The sequence below is a fragment of the Saccopteryx bilineata genome, chromosome X (genome assembly GCF_036850765.1).
Source record: "Saccopteryx bilineata isolate mSacBil1 chromosome X, mSacBil1_pri_phased_curated, whole genome shotgun sequence".
Classification (NCBI taxonomy): domain Eukaryota; kingdom Metazoa; phylum Chordata; class Mammalia; order Chiroptera; family Emballonuridae; genus Saccopteryx; species Saccopteryx bilineata.
The window spans coordinates 138,701,559-138,721,698 of NC_089502.1; the positions used below are offsets into that span (position 1 = coordinate 138,701,559).

The window sequence follows — 20,140 nt, forward strand, 5'->3', positions numbered from 1 at the left end:
ACGCTGTTCCTCTTTCCTGCTAAACCTCTCGTCCCAATCTCCATCTCTCTCAAAAATAGTGCTTTTAGAGTTAGAGAAACCCACGTTTGTTTCTTCCTTTCTGCACCTGCATCCCAAGGGACTCCAGAAACGCCTCAGGGTCAGAAATTACTCTTCGCAGATCCAAGCAAACGGCAAAGGAATGAATAACCATCCTGCCACCAGGTGGCGCACCCCGTCCAGTACTTTGAGCTTTCTGAATAGGCAGACTGGTCATTGCATGATAATGTACAGGATAAAGCGAGCATAAAAATTCTTAATTTCTGTAAAAGTTCATGAAATCTACACATGTATAAAAGTTTTATTCCTGGTTGGGGGACCGTTTCATTTAAGGTAACCCAAAGTTCCAAATAAAAACAACATCTACTGACAATTTGCCCTAAGGGTCTCAAAGTGTTGAGGATTTAAGAAAGGCAAACACAATAAGCCCCCCCCCCCCATTTGGGAATAGATAATGTCACCTAAGTGTGAACTAGAGAAAGGTCAACTTCATAAAATTATAAACAACATGAAATAAAGCTCAGACTTCCCAATGTATATTCCATATCCAATTACCCAGATAGATGTTGAGAAAATAAAATAAGAGAAATATAGCCAGGTGAGAGATGTGCGAATAACCAAACACGTCTCTAACGTCCCTGGTGTGACTCGGTCTACCGACTGCAATGTACAAAAGCCGACTTTACTTCGTATCTCAGTTCCCTTTCCGTCTTTGAGCTTTTCTCTTACCTGACGCCCCCGAAGCTTCGCTCAGACCTTCAGGGAACCGGGGATCCTCGCCTCCCGCGGGTTGCGCAGAGTTGCTGGGTTTGCTGTCGGGACACACCAGGGTGATGTGTGCGCATGCGCATGTACGCACGATCCATTTCTTAATCGTTCTCCACGTAAAGGTGGCGGGTTTCGCTCTTTGCTCAGAACCAACAGACCTCCCGAGCCCTCCCTCCTGTTTCTTTTCTCCCTTTTCCTCTTCCCTTCCCTCTCCAAAAGGGAGAAGGAGCAGCCCCAAGATCCCATTAGGCCCTTAGAAGACAAGATCCAAACAACTTACTCCACACATCCCCCGAGGCAACGTGCACAGAGCTTGAGGTCAGTCTGAATGGGAAGGAAGGAAAAAAGATGACCTGCTCAAAGATTCCTCTGCCTCCCAGTGTAAGCCCAGCACCTAGAGTTATCAACTGGGCCCAGGGCAGGGCTGTGCGGAGCTCTGTCTTCATAGAACTTGCATGGGGACCAGCTGGTTCTTATTTAATGCAGCTGTCAGGACTCAAATCTATTGACCTGGAGCCAGTGAAGCCAATGAAGTTGAGACCCACTCAGCGAGCTGAGATCTCAACTTTGCTGACATACTGGAAGTATCTGTGAGCTTTAAAATCCAAAAGTCCAGATTACAAAAGACCAATTAATCAGAATCTGCATGGGGGTGGGGGGGTCATGCACAGGGATTTTTAAAGCTCCCCAGGTAATTCAAGGTACAAGTAAGGTTAAGAACCACTCTAACAGATGGGGAAGTTGACCTCTGAACCTCGGGACTGTCCCACAATAAAGATACCTCCCTCTGGGATATCCTGGTACTAGCCACATCCTGGGAATCTGCTTCTGCAGTTCTAACCCTTGTTATTGATGGGACAAGGTTTTCTTCCACCTGAGTGTTTGCGTGGATTAAACACTTAAATGTAGGACCTGAAATCAGAAAACTCCCTGAAGAAAACAGGAGAAAAGCTCCTTGGTCTTGGCAATTATTTTATGGAATATGTTACCAAAAGCACAGGCAACAAAAGCAACAATCACCAACAAATGGATCTACATCACCCTAGAAAGCTTCTGCACAGCAAAGTAAACAATCAAGAAAACGTAAAGGCCACCTACAGAATGGGAGAAGACATTTTCAAGCCATATATCTGATTAGGGGTTAATATCCAAAATATATAAGGAACTCATACAGCTCAATAGCAAAAAAGAACAAAGGAAAAAATGGACATAGGAACTGAATAGGAACTTTATTTTTCCAAAGAAGACACAAATGGCCAACAAGTATATGAAAAGGCACTAAACACTGCTAATCATGAGAAATACAAATCAAAACCACAATGAGATATCACCTCACACTTGGCAGGATGGCTATTACCAAAAAGAGAAAAGCTAACAAGTGTAGGCGAAAGTATGGAGGAAAGGGAACACTCCTGCACTGTTGGTGGGAGTGTGCAGATTGTGCAGATGTCGGGAAAAGAGTATGGAGGGTCCTCAAAAGAATTAAAACTAGAACTACCATATAATCCAGAAATTTCACTACGAGTTATATATCCAAAAGAAATGAAGTCAGTATCTCGCAGAGATATCTGCCCTCCTGGTTTACTGCAGCTTTATTCGCAATAGCCAAGATATATGGAAACAAGCTTAGTGTCTATTTAGGATGAATGGATAAAGAAAATGTGGGGTATATACAATGGAATATTATTCAACCATTCAGTGGAAATCCTGCCATTTGCAAAAGTATGGATGAATCTGGAGGACATTATGCTGAGTGAAATAAGCCAGACAGAGAAAGACAAATACTGTATGATCTTACTTACATGTGTAATCTAAAAATGTCAAACTCATAGAACCAGAGCGAAGAATGGTGGTTACTAGGTACTGGGTGGGGGTGGGTGAATGAGGAAAATGGGGAAATGGCGGTCAAAGGGTACAGACTTTTAGTATAAGATGAATAAATTTTGAGGATCTAATGTACAGCATGGTGCTCATAGTTAATACTGGATTGTACACTTGAAATTTGCTAAAATAGTGGTTCCCCCCCCCATGCTAACTACGTTAGATGATAGACGTGTTAATGATTGTGGTAATCATTTCATAATATATACATATATCAGACCGTCCTGTTCTACACCTTAAACATGTACAATTTCTATCTGTCAGCTATACCTCAGTAGACCTGGCGGGGTGTGTGTGTGTGAAAATGAGTACTTGAGTAATACATATATGCTGACTGGCATAAAAACAATTAATATAAACATTAAGATTCTGTTTACACTAAACTATACTGATATTCTTCTTTTATAAAAGCCAGTTAGTGGCAACACAGTTTCCTTTATTCGTGGGCACGAACTGCCTGGATAAAAGTGTTGGGTAACAATTGCACTTGAGGTTTGAATAAAATCATGAAATGTTGAATCTAGCAAGTGTCTCAAAAATAGCAGTGCAACCTGAGTTCTGAGTTCTGACTTTGTAAATTGCACATTTTCCTGTTTGAATGTCCTCAATGTTCAACCATCTGTGCTTCTTTTAGATCTATTTATAGAAGGCAAACATAGTTAAGGCAGTCACATGTAGTAAACCAGTTGTATATGCAATTGCACAATGTAAGTTTCCTCTTCTCCACTACCGGACTGGTTTGAAGACTTACCTTTTGCTTCTTAAATTTTAATGGATGTAGGAATCACCTGGGAACCCAGGGTTCTCATACAAATGTAGCTTCTGATTCAGCAAGTGTAGGGAAAGACCGGGATTCTGAATTTCTAACAAGCTTCCAAAGGCTGCTGCCACTGCTGGTCAGGGAGCCATGCTGAGTAACAAGAACTCGACACACAGTCTGGGTTTCTGCAACTCCCGACCTGTCGGGTCTGATTTTAGCACCTCCTCTCTGCCAACAGAGCTCCTTCTCAGGTCACCAGGAACTTCCAGTTCTCTAAATTAAATAGGTACTCGCATTCCTCATCTTCATCTCATCTGAGCAGCACATGACACTGTCCTCATTGTCCTCGCTTCCTGGATTTCTTAGACACTGCTCTCCTGGGTTTTCTTCTTTCTCCTTTTCTTTTTCCACCTTCCCTCCTACCAGCTGTAAAAGATGCAAGTATTCAAAGCTCAATTCCAATCATCTTTTCTTTTTATCCTGCCCCTAGTCAGGGTTCTCAACTACAAGGCAATGTGTTTTGTCCCCCAAAGGACATTTGGCATGTATTTTGGTTGTCACAACTTCAGAACTTGGGGGGTGAGTGTTGGTCCTGATATCTAGTGGGTAGAGGACAGGGACGCAGCTAGACGTCTTATAGTGCATAGGACAGCTCTCCCCTCACCATCCCACTCCCAGCCCCAGCAAAGACTTCTCTGCCCTGAAAGCCAATAGTGCTGAGGTTGGGTGAGTCTACTGCAGAGCAGTGCTTCTCAAACTGTGACATGCTTGGGAAACACCTGGGTCTCTTGTTAAAGTTCAGACTCTGATTTAGCAGGTGTGATGTGGGGCCGAGATTCCTTGTGTCTGATGCACTCCCAGGAAATGCCGATGTAACTGGTCCAGGGACCACAGTTGAAGTAGCAAAGCCCTAGACTACATCATCTCTGCTCTAGGTGGCCATTATTGTCATTACCGCAGGAGACTTAACTACATATTGAAAGGTCCTGGACAGACGCAGAAGAATTTGCATCAACCATGCAGAGGCCAAAGTGTAGCAAACAGGATTTATTGCAACACCGGGTGTAGGTGGGCTGAGTCCCATAAGAGAGTCAGCGCCGGGCAGGGGAGAGAGTTAGTTTTATACTCTGCTGCCTCCTCCTGGCAGTTTCTGTTGATGCTGGTTACCAGGCCTCTGGCCTGGCTTGTGGTATTCTTCTGTTTTGGTTATTATCTCTATTGGTAACGGGCTCCTTATGCTGTTTCGCCTCCTGCCTCATTGGTAATGGGCTCCTGCTTGGCCAACTTAAAGGTTAAGTACAGTTCATCACGTGCTAACATGATGGAAGGGTTGGGAGGGGGCAGTTTGAAGCCCTGAGGATACATTTTGCCCCAACACATATCTCTAGCTTAGCTCTTCTCCTTGAGCTCCATAGACTTTGGCCAACTACGGACTCGGCATCTCCACTTTGGATTTAGGAAACCTGCCAAATTGACTATGACAAAGCTACACTCATGATCTCTCACCACAGGTAAGTCCTCTTTCAGTGTGGTCTTGTTCGGTTAACTTATTTTTGCTCCTCAGCTCCCGTGGCCTTCCTTAGGCAGACTACCCCTCCCCCTTCAATCTGATTTAGTTCTGAGTTGTGATGAGAATGATATAATCTTAGAAGACACTCTCCCTTTCCTTCAGAGCACTTGACTCTCCCTCAATGTGGTTATCTGGTTAATGGGTTTCTGAAGACATTCTGGGAGAACAGGGAGCATTTCTATATTTGCTCACCGGTGTCCCCTCAGCTCCCAGCACTGTGCCTGGTTCATGGGCAACACACAGTAAATGTTTATTAACTGACTGAATGAGATGTGAATGAATAAATGTGGTTGACAGCTAAATACTGCATCTACATAATGCAGAATACAAATTTTTTTTTGAGATTTTATTCATTCTTTTTTTTTAGAGAGAGAGAGAAAGGGAGAAAGAATGGGGAGGAGCAGAAAGCATCAACTCCCATACGTGCCTTGACCAGGCAAGCCCAGGGTTTCGAACCGGCAACCTCAGCGTTCCAGGTTGACGCTTTTATCCACTGCGCCACCACAGGTCACAGAATACAAATTTTATAACTCCATTCTATACTATCTTATGAGTGCTTAAAAGATGAGTCTTAGAAATGATATCTTTAGCGCCCCTAAAGGAAAGGACTCTATCTTCGGTAAGGTAGATACGTAAGAGTGGAAAATCTATGTTTTATTTATTTTATTTTATTTTATTATTATTACTTTTGTTTTGGTGACAGAGACAGAGAAAGGGACAGACAGACAAGAAGGGAGATGAGAAGCATCAACTCTTTGTTTGGCACCGTAGTTGTTCATTGATTGCTTTCTCATATGTGCCTTGACCAGGGGACTACAGCAGAGCCAGTGACCCCTTGCTCAAGCCAGCAACCTTGGGCTCAAGTTGGTGAGCCTTGCTCAAACCAGATGAGCCCGCGCTCAAGCTGGAAACCTCGGGGTCTCAACCCTGGGTCCTCTGCATCCCAGTCTAACACTCTATCCACTGTGCCACTGCCTGGTCAGTGCTATAAGTTTTATTTCTTAGGCTCTAAAAAGAAGAGTCTTCCTCATTTGAAGAATCCAAGCATGCCATGATGCTTTGCAGATTAATTATTAGTATACATCATTTCATTGAAGTTGTATTCATTTATTGTTGATTCAGAATAGTAGTTTAGACCCTGGCCAGTTAGCTCAGTCAGTTAAGAACATCATCCCGAAACAGCAAAGTTGTGGGTTTGATCCTCGGTCAGATCACACATAGGAAGCAACCAATGAGGGCATGATCGAGTGGGACAACAAATGAATGCTTCCCTTCCCCCCTTTCTCCCTTCCTCTCTCTGTGTCTTTAAAAGTTGATCAATAAACAACAACAATAAGACCTGGCCAGTTAGCTCAGTTGGTTGAAACATCATCCCAGAGCACAGGGTTGTGGGTTCAATCCTCAGTCAGGGCACATACAGGAACAGCTCCATGTTCCTGCCTCTCTCTCTCTCTCTCTCTTTCTCTCTCTCAAAAAAATGTAGTTTAGAGAGAGTCTTCTCTTTTTCTTCTTACACTTTGACCTCAGCTCCTGAAATGGGGAAGAATGAGGACTTGTCCTTCTTTCCTTAGGGAGAGATAAACTTTGCCCATCACATTCTCAGAAGAAAGCACTTTATACTTTTGTATATAAATCTTGATATGGTCTCTCTAAACAGAGATTTTTAAGTTAAGTTTTATGAAAACAGTCTATATCGGGAAAAATATAGACTCATGTGTGACAGTGGCGACCCGCCGTGCCCAGAGCCAGGGGACATGTCAGGAGGAGGAGGGGATAAGAAGGGAAGAACGCTGTTCTGAGTCTTACAGGTGAGGAGCGTGGCACGGTTTCAGGCAGACCAGCGCTGGCCACACTCCAGACTTTTGGATTTTCTTCTCGCAGGATCACAGGAAAAAGCAGAAATGGGGGTGTATGGAAACTTGGATCAACAAAAGGGGACTTTTCTCAGAAATTTTAAGCAGGAAGTGGTCAGCGTTCTCATGGTAGCAAGAAGATTATGGAAAATAAAAAATTCTATTTTTTAAAAAAGCTTAAAGAAATGAGCACTGGGTATCTGAGACATTTCTGGAAAGTTGATGGGCTTAAATCCAAATAAAGCGAGAACAGACCAGGAAGTGATTGAGACTGTGTAATGAATGGGAGAGCGAACAAATTGAGTGGCATCCTTTAAGTAGAACGTTTGAAATATATAAACATAGCACATGAAATGTTGAGTAAATACTTTATACAAAGCAGAAACAATTAGAAGAAAACTCTCAGATACTATATGCTAAAAAATTAAAATATTCACTGTGGCGCGATGTTTCCACAGTAATTGGGACGGTTTCCTTCGCCGCTGTGGAGAAATTTCAGGATACTTCGCGCCATTTTGCCCTCGCCTCCTCCCGAGTCCCTCTGGTCCCCACAGCCGGCTCCTCTCCACAGTGCGACTCTCAAAACCAAAATGAGTCTGTTTGGAACAACCTCGGGTTTTGGAATTAGTGGGACCAGCATGTTTGGCAGCGCAACCACAGATAACCACAACCCTAAGAAGGATATTGAAGTAACATCCTCTCCTGATGATAGCATTGGTTATCTTTTAGCCCACCCACCTTGCCGGGGAACTTTCTTATTGCAGGATCGTGGGCTAACGATGTTCGCTGCTGGGAAGTTCAAGACAGTGGACAGACTATTCCAAAAACCCAGCAGATGCACACTGGCCCCGTGCTCGATGTCTGCTGGAGTGACGATGGGAGCAAAGTATTTATGGCTTCATGTGATAAAACTGCCAAAATGTGGGACCTTAACAGTAACCAGGCGAGCCAGATCACACAGCATGATGCTCCTCTTAAAACCATCCATTGGATCAAAGCACCGAACTACAGCTGTGTGATGACCAGGAGCTGGGATAAGACTCTGAAGTTTTGGGATAAACGATCCTCCAATCCCATGATGGTTCTGCAGCTCCCTGAGAGGTGTTACTGTGCCGATGTGATGTACCCTATGGCCGTGGTGGCAACTGCGGAGAGGGGACTGATTGTCTATCAGAGAACCAACCATCCGAGTTCAGGAGGATAGAGTCTCCCACTGAAACATCAGCATCGATGTGTGGCTATTTTTAAAGACAAACAGAACAAGCCGACTGGGTTTGCCCTGGGAAGTATTGAGGGCAGAGTGGCCATTCACTACATCAGCCCTCCAAACCCTGCCAAAGATAACTTTACCTTTAAATGTCACCGATCGAGCGGAACCAATTCTTCAGCTCCTCAGGACATCTATGCGCTCAATGGAATCGCATTCCATCCTGTTCACGGCACACTTGCCACAGTGGGATCTGATGGCAGATTCAGCTTTTGGGACAGAGATGCCAGAACAAAACTAAAAACTTCAGACCAGTTAGGTCAGCCCGTATCAGCTTGCTGCTTCAATCACAATGGAAACATATTTGCCTATGCTTCCAGCTACGACTGGTCCAAGGGCCATGAATTTTATAATCCCCAAAAGAAAAATTACATTTTCCTGCGGAATGCAGCCGAAGAGCTAAAACCCAGGAACAAGAAGTAGTGGAGACTGGGTTATTCGGAGGTGTTTTCTCTCCACTCTGCTTGTCTGTACGAATCTGCGTCCCGGTGTTTGGTGGGTTGTGAACCATGGATGTTCATTTCAACCCCTGGGGGAAACAACGTCATTGTTCAGCAGTTTGTGACTATTGTCTCTCCATTCCACTGCCCGTTGCAGGTGTTCTCTGTAACTATAAGGACTGAGGTCATTACTGAAGTTAGAGTCGTGTGGGTCCCTGCCAGCTAGTTTGCAGTGCTTCGTTCAGCAATGTGTGTTATAGAGACACCGGGAAACATTTTATGAATGTTGTACTGTACTTTGTAATAAAACATTCTGAAGACTGTCAAAAAAAAATTCACTGTCTGTGGAATGTTATATGCATATTTATATATATATATGTTATATTATATATATGTTATATATATATATATATGTTATAAAACAGCAAGGGAGCATCCCATCATCTTTGATTGCTTAGCTTTGTATGCAGGAAGCTGGCAAGAAACACCCAAGCATCGTGCCCACCCAACAATGGTTTTCACAAACTCACAGTTAAGTAAGATTAAAAAGACTGCTAACCTTCAAACTACCAAGTTACAGTAGGCTTTAACGAGGCCACTTATGGCCTGGAGTGGGAAGGGGTATCCGGAGAGAATGGTTAGTGCTTAGATTATTCAGAAATGTGTAGAAGACAAAGATGATAGAAATAGAGAGAGGAGAGACAGAGATAGAGGGATAGATAAAGAGAGATACGAAGAGAGATGCCATTGCTACTTAAAACACAGTTTAAGGTTGGGGCCATGCCCTATGAAAAGAGGAGATGTGTCCTTATGTCATGGGGAAAAAGGGCTGCTAACTTGGTTAACTCACGTTTTTCATCCACACCTGCATTTGCAAAGGGCAATGCACGGCCAGTCCCCTCCTGAGACACCAAGCAAAAGCAATGGAAATAAATGGTTGAAACAAAGATTTGATAGTGTGTGGTCTTCAACCTTTTTCATATTGCCCTCTTATCAATAAATAACATTTAACACACACCTACATATATCTGTATTACTATACTGGTTATATGGTAAAATAGCCACAAACACACTTTTTAAAAGATGATTATGTCTATTATAAAAATATTTTCTTCCCACACCCCTCTTGGGAGACCCAGCCAATGGTCTCCGTAGCTGAACAGTAACATCTACAAGGCTCCACTAGGTGGCACTTTCCACCACATAAATAGAACAACAGTTAGCATCTAATTTAGCCATCTTTTAAACCGTAACTCTAAGCAGGATTTACGGGACTGTGATTCAGTTGGCCACCTGCCCTAGTCTCTACCTAAACCCTCCCAGAGTACTTGTGCAAGCTGTTTTCACATTGCAGCCCCGAACAACACCGCCGATGCTATATAATCATACCCATCCAGAACAGGTGCTGAGTGGGAAGCGAAGTTGAGTGGAGGTGCAGCGCTGCGCCCTAGCACTGGGTGAAGAGCACCGAGGCTTGCCCTGGCCGGGTTGCTCAACGGATAAAGCATCGACCCGGCACACAGGAGGTCGTAAGTTCAAAACCTCCTTTCTCCCCCTGCCCCATCAATGCGGGGGGGGGGGGAAGCACTCAGGGTTACACACAGGAGAAAGAGAAATTGAGTAGCACGGGCCTGGGCTCTCCTTGCTGCAGTGACCCCTGGATTAGCAGGCCCTGGCATCCCAAAGGAAAACATGCTGCTTCCCAGACTAGGATCTGTAGACCATGTGCTTCCGAAGCAGATGGGCTAATTGCAGAAATGCAGATTTCTGGGCCGCAGAGACCAGGCTCTCTAATGTGTGGGCCTGGAATCTACATGGTTTCCAAGCTCCCTGGGTGATTCCGGTCCCCAGAGAAGCCATTGGACTGGCTGGACGGAACAGAATCTGTTTGGGGTAGAGCCATTGACTTCCTGTGCGACTTTGGGCATTTCACTTGAGCCCTTTGATCCTACCTTCAACTCTGAGTTGACCCATCAGCTTTAAGACAGAGCTCCTAATGCCAGCTTCATAGAGACGATGTGAAGATTTAATGGAAAAATGAATCATTTAATTTGCACTTGCTGTTTAATGAATATCACTTCCCTCCAGCCCTCTTCTGTCCCACAGCCCGCTCTATGACACTGCTCAGGTGCCCGTCACTTTATCTCCCACCCTTCCTCCTGAAAGCCTCCTCACCTCTCCTGGCCTGTCGTTCCCTTTCAGGGCCTGCCCTCGTGACTAGGGCCAGATATGCGGTGATTGTAAAATCCATCCTCGGCTCAACATGCTGCCGGGCTCTGTCCACTTAGGTGGGCCGCTCTGGAGAGTTGATCATCTCATAAATTAACCCGTGATAGTGGGCTAACAGACAAGGGGAATATGTTTTAAGAAGTCCCTGGCAGGTTATAAATTAACTGGCTATTTCAATTATGATGCTTCAATCAAAAGGCAACAAATTATGGGAAATGCAGACCTAGGAGGGAGAAGTAGGCACTGTAAACCATATGATTGGCTGCCTGGCACCTGGTTACGAAGTTCCACTGGGTGGGCCACCGTGTGGACCTGGCCGAGGAGAATTTCCCACTGTGCCCGGGGTCACTGCAGGACAGCAGGCTAGTTCTAACTTCCAAACAGCCTGTGCGCTCTTATCAGTGTGGAACCCTAGACAAGGGGCCTCAGATAGGGGCTCGTGGAGATGTTACAATAAATTCTTATTGCTCAAGGTATTAACTCACGCAATTCATTAGGAAAGCTCCTGGAATCCATGGCCCACTGCATCTCCTCAGCCAGCGAAGAGTGAAGCCATTGTGTGTCATACAAGACAAGTGTGGTATCCTAGTTGGCTGTCCCTGCCTGGCCTTAGACTCCGGGCTTGCCACTGGCCAGAAATAACACCAAGAGCCAATTTCTGTGTTTAGAGGCAACAGTCCACTGGCGGGTTCTAGGGATGTCTGAAACTTTCCACAAGGCCACCATGACTGCCTTTCCCCTCCACATATCACCAGGCATCTCTGAAAGGTGATCATTGCGAGACACTGTGACTCAAACCTCCTCAGTCAGTTTAAGTCTGAGCTCTTGGAAAACACTTAATAACATAAACCAACAGGACTGAGAAGGGGTGTGTGTGTGTGTGTGTGTGTGTGTGTAAATATATATATAGAAATACCACCACCAAAATGTCATGGCAAACATGTTAGAAATTAATTACAACCCTAGACCAGGTCTTATCTGCTTTCTTAACTCACATGTTTGAAAGTTGAGATAAGTAGAGAGAATATGATTTTGAATGTGGCAAAGAGTGCAGCCCGAGCCACCCAGGGAAGGTTTCACCAAGCTGATTATAGAAGGTCGTGCTCATCGGAGCAGGTGGGGACTTACTGTGTGCGCGTGGGAAAGAGATCAGTTTTAAACCCAGGCACACACAAAACCACTGCTTCCAAAAAGAAGAACCCACCTGCAACAAGAGCTTTCTCTTCATTCTTGTGCATTACATGAGACTCACCATGGGTGTCAAAAGCCAAAAAACTCAACTGAGAGAAAGGGGGAGGCAAACCAAGGTGGAAAGGATAGAAAACCTAAAACAGTGTGAAACCGCCCTATTGTAACTTCATTGTCACCAGCATGAACGGCCCCTATGTCGCCAGGCCTTTTTCCACACAGTTCCATTATGAGCTTGAAATCTTTTTCTCTTTATAACCCTTCCCCTTCACTTGGTTGGTTGGTTGGTTGGTCTCATGCTTTTCTTCATTACATTAACCCAGTGAGATGGATTCGTCTTCGGTCCTGGTGTTCTTTAAAGTCTGTGTCCTTCCAAGTCCCCCCCCCCCAGTCATGTTCTCTGGTAATTTCCTTCCCACTATGCTATTATTCTCAGAAGATATAGATAATTCCCAGTGTTTCTTGGGGTCAAGGGTTCAATCTTCCAGCAGATGCAACTGGTGGCGTGCCCCATTACCAACTACGCCTGAGGCCCGGCACCCAAAGCTCCAAGGAGGGGTGAGCTCCCATGCTCTGTCCAGTAACTCTGCCCCTTAAACCGGTCTCCCCTGCTCACTGCAACACATGCAGAAGAGGTGGAGGACACATTGAGCCTCATCCCCATCCCCATTGAAAACGGGGTCAGAAATACCTTGCAGGATATGCAACCTGGTTCTCCCTGGTTAGGACGAGAAGGAGGATGTATGTGAAAAGCCTATCTTATAGGGATGGAGGGAACAGCCTCACAAAAAAGAAGTATATGTGTCCTCACTTCCCCCATTGCACTTTCCTTAGGGACTGGGCAGCAAGATGTTCAGGGTGTCAAGTCGCAGACTCTGTGTTCCCTGACTACATTTAAGAGGCCGTCCAGACCTCGGAGTGTTGAGACAGACAGAGCTAGAAGCAGACGCGGGGACGGGGGCAGGAGCCTGACTCAGGAACACGGCTATGCTCAGACTCTGCCCCTCTCCTGTACAGATGCCGGACATAGGCTTGACCTTTTTTATCCGCCATAATGTTTGTCCTGCCTAATGCCTCCCTTGTCTTGGATCCTGAAAATGCCCAAGTCTTACTGAGGTGCAGTATCTGAGGAGGAAGGACACCCCCTGGCCAGGTTCAGGGTTTAGGAGGGGTGGGAGCCAAGCCTTGGTGGGAATGGGAGTTACGGAGAACCAGGAGTTGCTTCCTGAGCAGAACCAATTGGCGGAGAAGCATGAAGCCCAGAGCTCAGCCGCTGCTGGCAGTCGCTCTCCCGGCAGCTGGAGTCGGTGGCTTTGGATCTGAGCCATCTATGAATGGCGCTGGTAGTTCAGAACTCCAGAGGGTCCTGAGAAGATTCAAAGAGTGACCTGTCAAGATTACAAGGGAATTAAAACTAAAACCATCTGTTCGTGTGCTTTTGGTCGTTTCCTGCAACAAACCGCTGTTCTTATAACCTCATGTCACAATACACTGTGGTTCCTAAGTTGCATTGTTTTCAGTTTCCCTTCCTCTTGATACATTTCAGAAGATGTTCAAGTTGTCTTCCAGTGCTTTCTGGTTTAAAAGTGGCCAAAAGAGCTGTGACTTTATGTATTTGTTTTATGGAAGAAAATGATGGCCAAAAGGCAATTTTCTAGGTCCTTATCTGTTTTCACTGAAGGAGGAAGGCACCCATTAAATCCAGAAGTTGTCAAATGGTTGGCTCTAGCAACTTAACCATCTCTCTATTCATCCTAGGGATTAATTTGGGAATTCGTGACCCTTAGCAATCAGTCAGTCGCATGTCCTTTGGAAATAATTCATATACTATGTATTGTATTTACGACCATACTTAGAAGTTAAACCTTTGACATTTCCATCTATGAAGAAAATACATCTCCCAACTAATGAAGACATGTCATTGTCATTCCTGCCTGCTGAGTATAAATAAGTACATGCTCTTGGGTCCTCTTTTAGAGCTTACCACCAAAACCACCTAATGTTGATGGATCAAGTTTGCAAATACTTATAAATATACAGTATTAATTAACAAAGCAGTTTGAAAGAATGTTGTATGAGGCAATTTTACTTTGGATAGAGTACTTTGCAACACAGCTTGGGAAGCTATAATAAAATACCACAGACTGGGGGCTTAAACAGCAAACACTGATTTCTCACAGTTCTGGAGGCTGGAAAGCCCAGATCAGAGGGCCAGTGCGGTCCGGTTCTGGTAAGGACCCTCTTCTGGGTTGCAGACTGTTGACTTCTCTTCGTATCCGTGCATGGTGGGAGAACCTCAAGCTAGTTCTGTGGCTTCTTCTTATCAGGGCACAAATCCTATCATGGAGACTCGAGTTTCAGGGCCTGATCACCTCCCAAAGGCCCCACCTTCTAACACCATCACATTGAGGGCTAGGGTTTCAACATATGCATTTTAGGGGGAGCAAACAAAAACTCCATAGCTCCCTCCGTAAGCAGGGAAATTATTATCAAAGGTCAAGAGCTCTGTATAAAAGCAGATCATTTTCATTTGTTTTCCATTTGTAAACAGACCGCACCTATCAGTGGTAAACATGGTTCTCACTATTCCCCAGGGAACCCAGCAACAGGCCCAAGGGCAAAGAGCGAGTGCATTTCAACAGGCAGCCACCGCCTGTTGTGTGCTGATACTCAGTCTGCAGAGGGGCCACTAGGTGACACTGAAGTAATTAGTTGAGGCATTAACTGGGTCTTCACTTCATTAATTAACTAGTACATTTTGATGTCATATAGATAGACCCCGTGCATTTTTTTACCCTATTTATATACATACCAGTACTTCTCAAGGCTGGAAGTGCGTTCTTAATCTCATGGTTGTGTGTCTATTTAGTAATCACAATTACAGCAGAAGCAAAGATCCATCTCTAATGCTACCCTTCCCTCTCCCAATTGGATTTTATACAGGAGCAGAAGGAGGGGGGTTGGGCGCCAATGGAGGCACAGAGAGATAAGAATGATGACTCGACACATTACACAAATCCCCTTTTTCTAATGTCTTTGTCATATACTGGCGACACCTTTCTGATGTTGGCCATGCCGAATATTGGAGAATTTAAAACCACTCTTGTGAGACATCTTGGAGAAAATGTCAGCAGCCAAGCTTCCTCTTCCTAAGTTAGGCAGTCACAATTTGTGAAGAGCTAGACTGTCTCTTTGAACACTCGGCTGTAGGTCATGTGATTGTCTGTGGCCAGGGCATTTTTTAGACACTGCCAGAAATATGGGTGAGCTTGTGGGTTTGAGGGCCACTCAAGGACAGAGCTCCCGCAGAGCCGCTTCCGGAGCTGGAGGAACTTGGACTTCTGAAAGGGCTTCTCAAGGAATATCAAGATAATTACATCCACTTTTTCATCCATGAGCCTCTGATGGGACAAGTAAAATGCTATCTTAAAATTCTCAGTCTTTGCATACTTGTCTGTCATCACAAACACCGTCTTTTTGCTAAGCTGTATGCTCTGGGACAGGTTTTCCAGCACTGGCTGCCCTGGTAACCAGTCCCTTTCCTCGAGACATAAATTAAAATGTTTCTCTCTTGGGTCTTCCAATTTGGCCACCAGCTCATCCAAAACCCACTCAGTCACTGCTGGGTCTTTAGTGTCATACACAATGAAAGCATCATAGCAAGAGTCCGGGGATATCAGGCGTTGATACCCCTTTATTTTGGCCTTACAGAAATGGTAACTATACCACACATCCCAGAAATAGAGGTGGCTCACTGTCATCACAACCATAAGAAAGAGAGTAGCTGATATGGAGAGAAAGAACAAAATCAAGTTAGTCAGATTTAACTCACAGGTATACAGATCCAGAGAGACCACACTTTGGCCCTTGTGTGCTCCTGGCCCCACACAAGTTACATCGGTGGCCAAGTGAGGAATAGTCACCTCTGTATGGTTAACCCACCAGACAAACCACACAGCATCACAGGTGCACAAAAACCGATTATGGTGCAAAAGCAACATCTCCAGATTGTTGAGGATGTCTTCTGGAAAGCTAGTCTTTTGGATAACCTGAATTTTATTTGAGCTGAGGTCCAAATATCGCAACTGGAAAGCACCTTGCAGAAAGTACTTTGTCAGGAGTCTGATTTGATTATTGTGAAGAATTAGTTTCTTGAGGCTCCTGGAACAGTTGGATAATCTCTCAGGGACCGTCTTCAGCTGGTTGTAGCTGAGGTCCAAAGTTTCTAGATTCTTCAGATACTGAAGTTTCCCCCAGTTGAAAGACTTGAGCCCATTTTTGACCAAAATGAGAGTCTTTAGATGTGGAGGCATACCATCAAATACTCCAGGAGGCAAGAAACTTAGGGAATTTTTAGAGAGATCTAATTCCTCTAAGTTTATCAGATTCTTGAAGAAATTTAAGTATCTGTCATCACCATCTCTCCATAAAACATCCAAATGATTTCCTCTAAATTCCAGAGTTCTAAGAGATTCGCTCTCCATGGTCCTGCTAGAAGAGGTAGAGATGTCATTGTTGTTCATCATCAGTTTCTTGAGAAATTTTAGGTTCTTGGTAAAATTTAACATGTGAGTAATTCCTTCTGATTGAAAATAATGGCTGTTACTACTTATGTCTAGAACTTCCAGGTTGCATAGCCCTTCAAATGCCGTTGAGTAGAGTAGATCAAGCCGGTTGTTAGAGTAGTCCAAATATCTTAACTCCCCTAAAGGCTGAAATTCGCTGCCATTAAGAGTTTGGCCAATGCTATTTCCTGACAAGTTCAGGCATCTGAGGAAAGAAAGATGCTGAAAATCAGAGGGCTTGACAAAAAAGATACTATTTCTACTTAGGTCCAATGTTGGCCCATATGCGTAACAATCTTCATCAAAACGCAAGTAAGAAGGCGTTTCTTTGGTTTTGAATCTGCAACTCCTTGCATCCTCATCATATCTGAAATAATGTAATGCTTCAAAGACTTGGCGCCCGTGAGCTCCGAACGGAGTTCCAGGGTTAGAACAGAAGCCAACTTCACTTGAGTCTCCCGAAGGTGATATTTTATTCACTGAAAGATCTATCACTTTCAATGTTTTAAATTGTTCAAATATGCTGAGGTTAGCAATTTTTATAAAGTTAGTGCCAAGATCAAGAACTTCAAGATTGGGAAGAGAAAGTAATGGGGAGAGATTACTGAATTCCAGCTCCTTAAAGACGTATCCTTTGATCCGCAAAACTTTTAGGTTTTTCAGGGAAGAAAATGTATCTGAGAGCTTCATATATGCACGATAGACCTGAAGTTCATAATTGAAAGACAGGTCCAGTTGGACAAGGTTGTGCAGAAAACTCAAAAATTTGGCTTCCTCAATTTCTCTGGCCAAGAAGTTCTGGGAAAGATCTAGTTCCTTAAGTTTGTTAAGGTTTTTAAACCATTCTTGGGGCACATGCTGAAGAGAGTTACTGTGTAGACGTAACACTTGTAATTCTGTCAACGCATCAAAAGCATTTTCAAGGATCTGGAGGGGAGAATTATTTTCACAGGGTGTACAAGGAAATGGGACGTTATAACAACGAGGGCAGTTTCCACTCAGGTCAAGAGTTTGCAGTTGACTGAGGTTACTGAAATCATCGTCTTTGATTTTTGCAATGATGTTGTTATGAAGATCGAGCTCTGTTAAAGTAGATGGCAAAATCGTGGGGACAGCGGTGATATTGTTATCCTTTAGGGAGAGCAATTTTAAATTGAGCAGTTTTTGGAAAGCGTCTTTTTCAATGAAAAATGAAACATTACAAGGGTTGCGATAATAACAGTTTTGGCCTAGGTAGAGCTTCTCTAAATTGGCCAGTTCTGTCAGATTGTTCGTGTTGATCGAAAAGATGTTGTTGGCTTCAAGGCTTAGCAGCTGTAAGCTGGAAGGAAGGCCTCGCGGAATTTCTACAAGCTGATTTCCATCCAGGTAAAGGGATTTTAAGTAAGTGAGTCCACTAAAGCTTCTGGGTTTAATCTGCAACCTCCTGGTGCAAATGTTGTCTTTCGGCCCCAGCCGAATAGGTACACAGTTGCATCTGAAATCGATCTCCACCAGCTTCTCTAGCTGGTGGAAGGAGGCTGGAGAGATGTCTGGTATGTGATTAATGGTGAGGGTGAGGTTAGTGGTGTTGGTGGGAATACCTCTGGGAATTTCTGTTAAATGCTTGTCTGTGCAATCCACAATCACCTGGTCATTTGGAACATCCTGACTGACATCGCAGGGCAGAGTTTTAGGAAACCATCTTGCCCCAAGTTTGGAAATCAGGATCATGTTAAAAAGGATAAAAAATTGCCTCCTCAGCATCCACACTGGACACACCTGGAAGTTAAGAAAGAATAAATCAGGATTCTAAAATATAACAAGAATCAGAATTGCAACTTCCTGTTTGCTGCCTTTCTTTTGCTACATTTTGAAATAAACAACTCAGGTATTTTCCTAACTGTCTAAACAGCATCTCTTGTGATGATATTTGTCAGTCACTGAGTTTCATAATAATTTACTTACATATTTATATTTTAGCAGCCTAGCTTTTTAGTTACATAGGTTTTAAGGTGGTAGAAGCAGCCTTTCCCAATTCAACATTATCTAAATGCTAAAATGGAAGATGAAATCAAGTAGCTGCCAAAGTCTGAAATTTGGGGGGTGAAGGAATGTTAAAATGCAAATACATCTGGGAAGAAAGACACATTAAGACGTTAGCGCAATTGATGTTCGCTTGCTAAGCCTGCTTTGGCACACATTACAAGAGTCTGTCAAGTTAAAACTATCCACTAAGTCCAGCTGACCTTCACCGTTCTTCTTGACATCCTCCTTGCTTTGCCATTTTAACTGACACAATTTCAGACGATGATTCTACCTCTGATCTGCTCCAAAGCTTCATCCTTGTTCGCAGGCTCTCGCTCTTCCAATCCACCCTAACCATTTAGCTTCCCAAACATTAATTGGATTATATTACTCTCAAATCTTTAATACAGTCTTCTTTTTACAAAATGAGCCCTAACTTTTTCTCATGGCATCCAAAGTCTTCCATAATTTGCTCCCTGTCAATTTGTCTAGGCTTACCTGATATAACTCCCCTACCAGCTCCTCTAGTCACTAAATTCCAGCCCAGCTTGCAGTCCCCTGACTCTCAATCTCTACCATTTCCATCTGCTTAAATTCTAGTTATCCTTTAAGAGTATACTTCTTGATCTGGGGCTCTCAGCTCCCTTGGAAGGCACGGCAATTGGCCAGAGAATACAAGAAGCCTTAGATGAAGAAAGAAGCCTTGAGCATCAATCTTACTCAAAGATTTAGGGGAAATACTCATCACTCAGGGAGGAGGGGTTGAATCAAGATGGGGGAGGAGCTTTAGAAGAGTAAAAGAAGTAGGGTGAGCGTTTGTATGGTCCCTGATAATAAGATCCCACACCAGCTACACTTCTGTCAGAAGAATAATGGGTGCATGAATTCCACTACCAAAAGGCAAGAAGCAATGCTGCTAAGAGTGATATTAAGGACCAGGGATGTGACATACTATAGAGGGCCAAAATGGATGAAAAAATCACGAACCCAATGCCTATTATTTTGATCCCATTCCCATGTACCTAGATGATGCCTGGGAAGAAGTGAGAGGATCCCTGAATTAACTGAATTACAAATACGGAGTGGCTGAGACAGTGATCACCAAACTGAGTTTTCCAGGATACGCTTAGCTGATGTACTTTTGTGATCGGTGGAAATGGAGGCTCTAAAATGAAGAAAGTTGAGTTATAGAAAAAAATAACAATGGTGTGCTGGTAAATGTTTAACAACCAGCTTTCTTCCTCCCTTCCTAACCCCAATGTCCAATCTGTTAAGTCCTGATTTGTGGCACTCGCCAACTCCCATAGGGTAAATACTCCCACAGTGTAAATACTCCCACTATGGCTATTTTGAGCTGCCTGTGCAATGGCACTGAATGCAGAGTTGGGAAGAGATGTGCAGAATTGCTCTGGCAAGCCTATGTGGCCTGGATCCAGCAAACCATTGACCATAACACACCCGAGACAAAGACTGTGGGGTTTTTAGCTTCTGCACATGGATACATTATAAATTAGAATGAAAAATTCATCAGAGATTGTTTTTTATCCCTCGTTTCTAAACTTCTCGCACCTGT

At 44.0% G+C, this 20,140-nt stretch overlaps 1 protein-coding gene and 1 pseudogene across 2 annotated transcripts in view; one reads left to right on the forward strand and one right to left on the reverse strand.

The window, feature by feature from the left end:
• Nucleotides 1–7,398: 7,398 nt before the first annotated feature.
• LOC136316958 (mRNA export factor-like) lies at nt 7,399–8,874 on the forward strand (annotated as a pseudogene).
• A 5,205-nt stretch (nt 8,875–14,079) lies between these two features.
• Nucleotides 14,080–20,140, reverse strand: part of TLR7 (toll like receptor 7) — a 48,678-nt gene continuing 42,617 nt past the window's right edge. For both annotated transcript variants that reach the window (XM_066250107.1, XM_066250106.1), the window contains exon 3: nt 14,080–18,321. In XM_066250107.1, the coding sequence (XP_066106204.1) occupies nt 15,175–18,321 (3,147 nt within the window). In that variant the 3' untranslated portion in view covers nt 14,080–15,174. The remainder of the gene's footprint in view (nt 18,322–20,140) is intronic.